This window comes from Astatotilapia calliptera, chromosome 6 (genome assembly GCF_900246225.1).
Source record: "Astatotilapia calliptera chromosome 6, fAstCal1.2, whole genome shotgun sequence".
Taxonomy (NCBI): domain Eukaryota; kingdom Metazoa; phylum Chordata; class Actinopteri; order Cichliformes; family Cichlidae; genus Astatotilapia; species Astatotilapia calliptera.
The window spans coordinates 41076170-41087119 of NC_039307.1; the positions used below are offsets into that span (position 1 = coordinate 41076170).

A 10950-nucleotide genomic window follows, 5' to 3' on the forward strand; every position below is an offset into this window, starting at 1 on the left:
TTGCATTTATGTATGCTGTATGCATTAGTTCATTCCTGAGTTGTGAGTCTACACAACAATGAAAATACTGTCTTTAGTTATTAACATTTGAAATGATGAAGGCACTTGAAAACTAGAACAAAATTAGCTGCCTTTACAGAAAGTACTTCAGGTTTTATGAGCACAAAACCCTGTTTAGTCCCTCCCAGGCTCCTGGACTTCTGATTGGCCAACAGTTCATTTTTAACGTTTACATGTGAACGGAGATATTTTTCCAAAACCGCACGTGTGGACGGGATTTGAAAAACAAAACCAAAAACGTTTTCAAAAATACCTGTGTGCGTGTGGACGTAGCCTAAGTCACTGATCATTACACCCAAGTTCACCTCCAGCATACTCTGAGCTGCAGAGGTAAGCAGCTCCAGCTCAGATAACCTTTCTCAGTACCACTCAGTACGAGGAGTGCTTTGAAAAGCAAAAAGACTCTTAAAACAAACTTTATTTTAGACACGACAATGAAACCATAAGTAACGACTGACAAAAATGACAGCACCACGTTTAGCATTAAACGTGTCATTTGTTTTAATAGAAAGTCTTTATTCTGCCTGTTTCACACAATGGCTGCCTTTCAAAGATCTGGCCTACTAAGATCAAACCTAATGTCTCCAAAATGTGCCTACTACAGGGGGAAGGGGATTAACAATAAGAAGTGGTTCTACAAAGCTAAATTATACACACTTAGATACATTTTGAAAAGCTGCTTTGCTCACCTACCTTACTCAGATATCATGTGGACTTAAAGGTTAAAGGGGTCAGGGTAAGGGGACAAAAGTCATGTAGATGAGCATCAACCTGTTGATTGGTGAAACTAAAAGAAAGTAAAAATTGTTTTTCTCAAATTAAAGCTCAGCTCATGCTCAAGCTGGTTGTATTAAACCTTTAAAGTGTTTGAATAGAACAGTTTGAGTTTCGGTTCATTAGATCCTGATATGAGTCTAGCAAAGAGAAGGTGTCAGTATCAGCTGCTACTTCTTTAAAACTCTCTCCATTGTTCTCTGTTTAGCTCTATGTTCTTCATCTTCTATGTCTTCCAGTCCTTGGCCTTTTCCCTTTCCATCTCCTCTCCATCTTCCGTCGCACCTGCCTCCAGTTCTCCTTCCATTCTCTCTTTTGTCCTCCTCGACCTGTGTCGCAGGGTGGAGGGCAGACAGTTAGCCAGAAAGAGGACAGCAAAGAGACAGAGCAGAGAGAGGACAGCACCCACGCCAAGTTCCAACTCATGAGTTCCCTGCTTGTCTTCCTCTGCTCCTCCTTTATCCTGGCTCGGAAAGAAGTACACCTTGCCCTCGTCCAGGCTCGGCATCAGCACTGCTCTTTCTAGAGTGTTTCGACTGACCATGCCTCCTTTGTCCACCTCATTCCACTTTCTGTTAGTCATGGTCTGACTTACTTTCTCATAGTAGTTACTGCTGGTGCTCACGTTCCAACTTTCATCTTTGTTTGATGAGTAAATGTCACCGTGTGATCCAACCAGTGTGTCTGAAATGTCAAACTCAAACTCCACACCATCCTCGCTCTTCTTGGCTACTGGCTGCATGAAGTCTAGGTCTAAGTTGACCCTTATCCAGCCTGATCCCCTCGCCAGCCTGCGGGTCCCTTCTCGTCTTGTAGAAGCCTGCCGCTCCTCGTTCTCTTCATCAAAAGAGTTTGAGACAATCAGCTGATCGGCGCACGTAGAAACCAGAAGCTCTGCTCGCAGTAAAGGCCCACCTCCGTCACCCTGAGCAAAGACGCGTTGATTGGAACTGGGTGTCACCATAATAACACTCTCAGCCAATGAGGAGAGACGCAGGGAGAAGGGAAGGTCACTGAAAGAGGAGAGGAGGGAGGCAGTGTCGTCACTGAACTGCAGCCAGACACTGACGGAGGCCTCCTACAGGGAAAACAGGGCAAATTTATCTCAGCTTCAGTGGATTAATGAGACTTGAGGAAGTGGAGTGAAACGAGTGTTTGTCACCTGGTGATAGTGGTACATGGTGTTGTAGGCTGTCACTGTTGCTGTGATGATGGAGGGGTGGGCAGGGCTGGACTTCACTGACATTCCCAGGCCACTGACCGCTTGTACAGACAGATCGCCAGCGCTGACAGTGTCAGAGGACACAGTGATGTCACATGTGCCCAACATGCCATCCCACTGCTCCGAGATAATCTAAGGATGAAGGTGAGAGTGAGAGGAGATGCTCAAGAAGTGAAACAATAGCAGTTAACGCATGCACAACTGTCGCCTACATGCAGTGATGTCTTTCCAGGTCTTAATCCTATCACGATGTTTTGGGGCCTGAGGGAAGCCACTCGGGGGTCTTCTACTCTCAGCCAGTTACTGACCAGCTCAGTCACATCTACAAACCAATCTGAGGAACCCAGGTGGTGTGTGGTTCTGCTGTGGGAGTCCAGAGCTGTGAACTGGGTCAGAACCTGGACTGAGGAGCGCTGATACACCGGCACACACCTGAGCAAGAAGAAAACACACGAGGGATTAAAGATCCTGACGTATCTGTGTCTGCATGTTGGAGAAATGTGTGTGCAAGTTTACTCTGAAAGAAAGAGAGAAGCATGTTTTCCATCCAAATGTTGCTGATGACAACACTGATATTTTAATGGCAACACATTCTCCTTCTCAAATTACGTCTCGTCAGGAGCTCTGAGGCACAATAATGTAGTCCATTTTTTCTTTTGGTGGGGGGATTTATTAAAAGCCCCAAATTACATTAACATTCATGCTCTAACTGAACTTATTATTGTTTTTTGTATATTGTTTTTAAATATACAATAATTAAAACAATGATAACAACAACCTTGGTTAGCAGCACCTCAGATTAGAGCCCAGATCAATGCCACACAGAGTTCCTGTCGCAGACACATCTCTGCATCAACTGTTCAGAGCAGACTGTGTGAATCAGGCCTTTATGATCAAACAGCTGCTAAGAAACTACAACTAAGGAAAAGCAACAAGAAGAGATTTGTTTGGGCCCAGAAACACAAAGAGTGGACATTAGACCAGTGGAAATCTGTGCCTTGGTCTGGTGAGTACAGATCTGAGATCTTTGGTTCCACCTGCCGTGTCTTGAACGTAGAAGGTGAACGGATGGTCTCCACATGCATGGTTCCCACTGTGAAGCATGGAGGAGGAGATGTGATGGTGACACTGTTGGGGATTTATTCAAAACTGAAGCCACACTGAACCATCATGGCTACCACAGCATCCTGCAGCAACACGCCAGGACAGCACAATGACCCCAAACACACTTCCAGGCTGTGTGAGGGCGAGTGATGGAGTGCTGCACCTGATGGCCTGGCCTCCACAGTCACCTGACCTAAACCCAATGGAGATGGTTTGGGATGGAGCGCAGAGTGAAGGCAAAAAGGCCAACGGGTGCTCAGCATCTCTGGGAACTCCTTCAAGACTGTTGGAAACCATTTCAGGAGACGACCTCATGAAGCTCATGGAGAGAAGGCCAAGAGTATGCAAAGCAGTAATCAAAGCAAAGGGCGGATATTAGGAGGAATGTAGAATATAAAACATCTTTACTACATAACTCGATATATGTTCATTCATAATTTTGATCGCTTCAGCGAGAATCTAAAATGTAAATAGTCATGAAAATAAAGAAAAACCATTCCATGAGAAAGTGTGTACACACTACACTCTACACATGACTGTGTTAGTACCCACCCAGACAACGCAGTCATTAAGTTCACAGATGATACCATCGTGGTAGGGCTCATCTCAGGGGGAGACGAGGCAGCGTACAGAGCTGAGGTTCAGAGGCTGTCAGTTTGGTGTTTTTTTTTTTGGGGGGGGGGGGTAACAACAGTAACAACAATAACAATAATGATATTTATATTTATAACAAGATGCAATAATAACAATGTGCAATAAACACACACTACTTCTTCTTTTTATTACTTAAGTCAAGTTACTGTGTCGTGTTGTGTTGTGTTTGCCGACATGGGACAGTTTTCCAATTTCATTGTACTATTGTGCTATGTATAACTGTGCAATGACAATAAAGAGTTATCTTATCTTATCTTATCTTATCTTATCTTATCTTATCTTATCTTATCTTATCTCAGTGTGTCCAGACTTTGACTGGCAGTGTAAATAAAGTCCATGTTTGTGCCTCATAATGAGTGTCTGTAAACCTCTGACCACTCACTCATATGCCTCCAAAAACTATTCATCTGCTGGATCTGAGGAAGACCTTGCTTGAAAGAAGAGAAATCAGCTTTGACCTGAGTGTAAAATGATGGTTGTGTGGTCGTAATTATTGGATTACTGGCAGGTTGAAAAGATTTCAGTGCAATTTTTCTGCTCCTCCCACACTCTGCCTCTCTCTCATTGACCTGAATGAGGATTTTTTAAAAATATACAAACTGTGAAACATATATTTTTCATAATCATCCCGTTGCATGACCCAGTTTTGGCCAAGCTTTAGCTGTTGGACAGATGGCTGAACTTTTGACTCAACAAGGCCATATCATGCCCCCCCGTCCTTGGCAGTTGTTGTGCAGTGTTGTGTTGATATGCTTTCTCCAAACATGCTGCTGTGCATTAAGGCCACACTTCGTTCTGGTCTTCTAGTTTGTTCAGATGGAACTCTGTAAATCTGTGTCATCATGTTCAGTTCAGAGGAGGCACTTCCAGAAAAGAGAAGCTGTCTGAGATGTAGCTGTTGTTTTTTCTTTGTTTGTTTCTCTGAACACTGCATGCTTTGACCTTTGGGTCCTCGAATTTGTACTCCTAGGAAGATTGTGGCATTGTTAACATGTACATGAATGCTTCAGAGCAACAAAGTGCCCAAACTTCAGATTGTACCTTCTTCAGAGATGTGGTCCATCTGTGTGCACCTTCCTCATCAACAGCTTGAATCCATCTCCGATTCTTCTTGCTTTCCTCCTACCTCGTCTCTTGCTCGTCCCTACTTTCCCTACATTCAGCATCCCTACTCTCATCTCCACACTCCCGCCTTCCTTCTCTTCTCTTCTTTTGTCTTTGGCCAACAGTTTCCACCAGGACCCTGTTGACAAATAGTACTGGAGGCGGTTGTTGTTACCCTGGGCCCCGACTGACTTTTTCTGGTGATCCGCGAAAATTTGACACCATGCTCTTCCTGATGCGACCCTTCCCATTCATGTGGGCTTACGAGCTCAAGTACGAAAGATGATGAAAGAAGATGTCAGTTGCTGAATTTGCCTGTTTGCTAATGCTATAGGCCACATTATGCCTTAGATTAAAGATTGTGAAATCATTACACTGTTTTATGATGCATTATACTGCTGAGTTATAAGAAATGCTGTTTGTGTAGAATCATGGCCTTCCTTTTCTGATTAGAAAGAACAAAACATACTGAACAGGAAGCCAAGGCCATAGTTTAGGTTCACTGAGAGAGAAAGAATGTGGATGTTTAGGTTTTGTGACTTTGGGGGGGGGGGGGGGGGCTGAAGCTATAAGAATGTGAGAAACGGTCAGACACTTCGAGACGTGGCGGACACCCTCCTGTCCACATGTCCCGTCTGGACGTTTATGCTCAAAGTGTTGTATGAAATAATGAGAATTGTATGGAATAAAGAGATTGTTGATTGAGCATTTACACACCGATTGTTGTTCTTCCTTCAGCCCAAAGTTCAAAGAATTGGGATATTTAACACAGGCCACAGCAATGTGGTACTTTTTGGTAAGCAAACGTTTTTATACTCTTACTGTGTTTGATCATGTTTCTGGTAAAAAGCTTACGAGATTACTATGTATCACATTTTTCACTTTTGTCCATGCAGAATATGAATGTAGTATATTCTCATAGAACATCTTGTGACCGGTCTGCAGTTTGTCCCATGATAACAAACATTAAATACACTGGTTTTATACTGCGCAGTATTTCTTTCCGGTAAAATGATGCTAGACCGGATGATTGTGGGGTCATGATGAGTTAATTACATAAACCTTTTCAGTTTTCACACTCTGTTTTCATTTAGGTATTATGTAGTTTGAACCAAGCAGTAGAAGAGTCAGTGTAGTTCAACAGGCCTTTAAGGAAATGGTTACATCTCCAGAGGAGAGAGGAGATAAACACAGATACAATGAACTATAGTACAACAAGTTAAAACAGACTGAAGACACAGCGGGCCTAGTTTTTACCCTTTCTCTGTGATCAGGTTCCATCCATCAATGACATTGAGAGTAGGATCTGCCAAGGAGACATGTAGGGGCACGGAGGGAGCCCAAACCTCCAGACACACAGACCCACTGAGCATGCCCAGATGAAACTCAACCACTGCACAGGTCGACCCTAATCCTGATTCACTGCCATCAACGTAGAGGGTAGAGCAATCACTGGAAACCTGTATGGAAGAGACACATACAAAATATGATATTTGTTTCATCTATACAGTTTAAAGTAATCGCACTGGTTTCCTTTTGGCATTAAAGTTCAATTAGCTGTCTCACGTACTTTTCAGATTTGTGCTAAACCTCTCTAAACACAGTTTGGTAGATGGATGATAATGTTTGGTTTGTGATTTTTGAAAAGGCACGTTACGCTCAGAGTGGAGTTGAATTCTGTTATATTCAGACATCTCTAAAGCCAACATTACAAACCTGGGAAAATATCACCGAAATGATAAAAATGGATAAACATGCATGTTTCATTTTGGGTGAGCTGTTTTTAATCAGTTGTGTACTCCACCTTGCCAAACAATAAAGCTTAGGCATAAATAAAAGTGCTGTGTGAATATGTGTGTGACTGGCTGAATGAGGCTTGAATTGCTCTGAGTGTTCAAATGAAGCAGAAAGGCCCTGTATACTGTAAGGTCCATTTACCCAGAGAGGTTTAGAAACACTGAAGTTTAGTCTTGACTTTGGACCTAGTCAACAGCACAAACTAAATTTAAGGTGAACCAGGTGCAGGTCAAATTTGAATGTCAAGCGACAGCAATCGAGCCGTCTCTACGATAACCTGGCAAAACTGAGCCACTGAAAAAGACTCCAAGATGTTGTTTAACTGTTTTTGACTTTTACTTTAAGCACTGAGGTAGTGCAGTTGTTTTGGTTAACTAAAAATGGAATTTAAAATGAATTATATAAAACTTAAACAGTTGCCTCTGGGTGCGTTAATTGTAAGGTGACCCTACAAACTGAAATGAGCTGTGGGCCACTGCTGGCACTGTCGTCTCATTGGAGGACACTTTAGTGTTCAAGGAGTACAAAACAAACAAACAAGAAAACACAAACAAATAATACTGAAAATGTTTTGCTTCTTTGCGTTTTCAAACATTGTATAACAAGATAAAACGCAAACTCCCTCTTAACTAACTGAATCCTTTCATTGATCTACCAAACAAACACATTGGTCCTCTCTGTCTGCCCACATACGTGGTAGCACTTCTGCTGTCGTTATGTTCATATTTAACAAAATAAAATGCAGACATGAGCGTACACATTAGTTTGTGACTCTCACTGAACTGACACAGTCCTCAGCATGTTTGTACTCTCTGCTCATACAGTGGGGCAAAAAAGTATTTAGTCAGCCACCGATTGTGCAAGTTTCCCCACCTAAAATGATGACAGAGGTCAGTAATTTGCACCAGAGGTACACTTCAACTGTGAGAGACAGAATGTGAGAAAAAAATCCATGAATCCACATGGTAGGATTTGTAAAGAATTTATTCGTAAATCAGGGTGGAAAATAAGTATTTGGTCACCTCAAACAAGGAAAATCTCTGGCTCTCACAGACCTGTAACGTCTTCTGTAAGAAGCTTTTCTGTCCCCCACTCGTTACCTGTATGAATGGCACCTGTTTGAACTCATCATCTGTATAAAAGACACCTGTCCACAGCCTCAAACAGTCAGACTCCAAACTCCGCCATGGCCAAGACCAAAGAGCTTTCGAAGGACACCAGGAAAAGTATTGTAGACCTGCACCAGACTGGGAAGAGTGAATCTACAATAGGCAAGCAGCTTGGTGTGAAAAAAATCAACTGTGGGAGCAATCATCAGAAAATGGAAGACATACAAGACCACTGATAATCTCCCTCGATCTGGGGCTCCACGCAAGATCTCATCCCGTGGGGTCAAAATGATCATGAGAACGGTGAGCAAAGATCCCAGAACCACACGGGGGGACCTGGTGAATGACCTGCAGAGAGCTGGGACCAAAGTAACAAAGGTCACCATCAGTAACACACTACAACGGCAGGGAATCAAATCCCGCAGTGCCAGACGTGTTCCGCTGCTGAAGCCAGTGCATGTCCAGGCCCGTCTGAAGTTTGCCAGAGAGCACATGGATGATACAGCAGAGGATTGGGAGAATGTCATGTGGTCAGATGAAACCAAAGTAGAACTTTTTGGTATAAACTCAACTCGTCGTGTTTGGAGGAAGAAGAATACTGAGTTGCATCCCAAGAACACCATACCTACTGTGAAGCATGGGGGTGGAAACATCATGCTATGGGGCTGTTTTTCTGCCAAGGGGACAGGACGACTGATCCGTGTTAAGGACAGAATGAATGGGGCCATGTATCGTGAGATTTTGAGCCAAAACCTCCTTCCATCAGTGAGAACTTTGAAGATGAAACGAGGCTGGGTCTTCCAACATGACAATGGTCCAAAACACACCGCCCGGGCAACAAAGGAGTGGCTCCGTAAGAAGCATTTGAAAGTCCTGGAGTGGCCTAGCCAGTCTCCAGACCTCAACCCCATAGAAAATCTGTGGCGGGAGTTGAAAGTCCGTGTTGCTCGGCGACAGCCCCAAAACATCACTGCTCTCGAGAAGATCTGCATGGAGGAATGGGCCAAAATACCAGCTACTGTGTGTGCAAACCTGGTAAAGACCTATAGTAAACGTTTGACCTCTGTTATTGCCAACAAAGGTTATGTTACAAAGTATTGAGTTGTATTTTTGTTATTGACCAAATACTTATTTTCCACCCTGATTTACGAATAAATTCTTTACAAATCCTACCATGTGAATTCATGGATTTTTTTTTCACATTCTGTCTCTCACAGTTGAAGTGTACCTCTGGTGCAAATTACTGACCTCTGTCATCATTTTAGGTGGGGGAACTTGCACAAGCAGTGGCTGACTAAATACTTTTTTGCCCCACTGTATTGACATGACGTGGTCCACAAGTGGCCCCCGGGCTGCAAGTTTGAGACCCCTGCCCAACAATAATACAACACAGAAAACCCCAACAATCATATGACCAGCTCTGGGCAAGCGCTTTGCTGACATTGTTGAGGAAGAAACCTCCAGCAGAACCAGACTGCTCATGAAATTGTGAAATGTGTGTTGTGAGACATGTTGTGAGACATGTTGTGAGATATGTTGTGAGACATGTTGTGAGACATGTTGTGAGACATGTTGCACCTTGATACTATTCTCATTGATGGAGTGACATGTGACTGCAGAGGTAACATCTGACACCTTCTCGTCATGGCTTACAGCCAGCACAATGACGGGCAGCAGCACGGGCTGGTTGTTCAGTATAGCTGTGTTGATCAACGTGTTACTCTGTGGATAGACCAACAGGAAACACACCTTCAGAGCAATCAGATGACATGTGATGGGCATCTGATGGACTTTAAAAGAATTACGTACCTCTGTTATAGGTGCAATGCCAAAGATGTGACGATCTGTGAATGAAAAGATGCTCACTGCTCCTACATGTGATGGCGGGACGGTAGTACGTCTGGAGTACTCCACCCACCAATTAGCAGGCACCATCATGGCAACACCGAAGCTGCGCCTCAAGCCGTCGACTGACAAACACGCCACCTGCTGGAGGAGAGTGGGACTGCAGGCAGACAAAGATCACATTCAAAGAAAGAAGAAATGAGCTTTATTAGCCACATACACAACCGCAAAGCGAAATGTGTCGTGTCCAAGCTGCGGACATAGCCGCGCCATTGCAGGGCTTGGTGTTTCGGCATGGGGGGGGGCCTAGCCAGGACCCTTACTGGATACTGGGAGGCAATTGAACTTGGGACTTCCATTCCAAAGGTGTGTAGTCGTTCCACTACACTATCCAGCTGCCGTTCTCTGTACTAGCCCTGCAACAGACTGGAAACCCCTCCAGGGTGCACCCCAACCTCACTTTATGGAAACTGCAGTAAAGTCATTGCATACGTCTCCTTAAAGATGGCTGACTTTAATATTCTATTAACATGTTGGAAAAAGGTGTTGCTGAACTTACTCATGTGGCTGCTTTAGTTTTCTCTGTCTGTGGCAGAGGATGGACAACACATCGTGTTTGGAGGCTTGGGTTCTTTCCAGGGTCACTGTCCACATGTCAGAGGTCAAAGTTCTCTGGGCCACTATTGACACCAGGCCCTTCTTCACCTTCATCCTGAAGACACAAAGAGTGGCTATTGACAGCAGCTGTGGACATGAACAAAGAGCTGCACAAATGTTCTTTTTAATTACCTAATGGCTGCAAAATGACCACTGACATTAGCTCTCAGATTCACTGAGACTCTGATTTGCTGTCCTATTAGGACTGGGCCTCTGTGATAGCGAATCACCACATGGGAGTCCAGATTGAGCTCCTCCTCTTCTTGTCCGCTCGTACAGGGCTCGTTTTGTTTGGTGTTGCTCTGCTCTTTCCCCTTATCCTCTGCCTCCTTCAGGGTCACTGCTTTGATATAGAAAAGTTGCCTCTGGGATTTCACATCTCTGTCCTCCACACATCTGCAAGGATGAGTTAGGACAAATGGACAGTTTAAAGTCAGAGGCCTGAAGCCTAAAATTAATTTCATCAGCATTTGGATTCAATTCAGTTCAATTCAATTTCATTTATGTAGCACCTACAATATTAGAGAGAAACCCCATCAGACGACGACCATATGGACAGACTCGGGAGTCAGGGGAGGGAAAAGAAAGCAGAGGCAACTGGACAAAAAACACACACCAAGCCAT

At 43.9% G+C, this 10950-nt stretch overlaps 1 protein-coding gene across 4 annotated transcripts in view; it reads right to left on the reverse strand.

Annotated features, from left to right (window-relative positions):
* Positions 1-536: 536 nt before the first annotated feature.
* Positions 537-10950, reverse strand: part of tmem132a (transmembrane protein 132A) — a 24682-nt gene continuing 14268 nt past the window's right edge. For all 4 annotated transcript variants that reach the window (XM_026172170.1, XM_026172171.1, XM_026172172.1 and 1 more), the window contains 8 exons: positions 10459-10722; positions 10229-10381; positions 9634-9829; positions 9403-9546; positions 6176-6378; positions 2269-2488; positions 1997-2188; positions 537-1912 (listed from right to left, as the gene is read on the reverse strand). In XM_026172170.1, the coding sequence (XP_026027955.1) occupies positions 1061-1912; positions 1997-2188; positions 2269-2488; positions 6176-6378; positions 9403-9546; positions 9634-9829; positions 10229-10381; positions 10459-10722 (2224 nt within the window). In that variant the 3' untranslated portion in view covers positions 537-1060. The remainder of the gene's footprint in view (positions 1913-1996; positions 2189-2268; positions 2489-6175; positions 6379-9402; positions 9547-9633; positions 9830-10228; positions 10382-10458; positions 10723-10950) is intronic.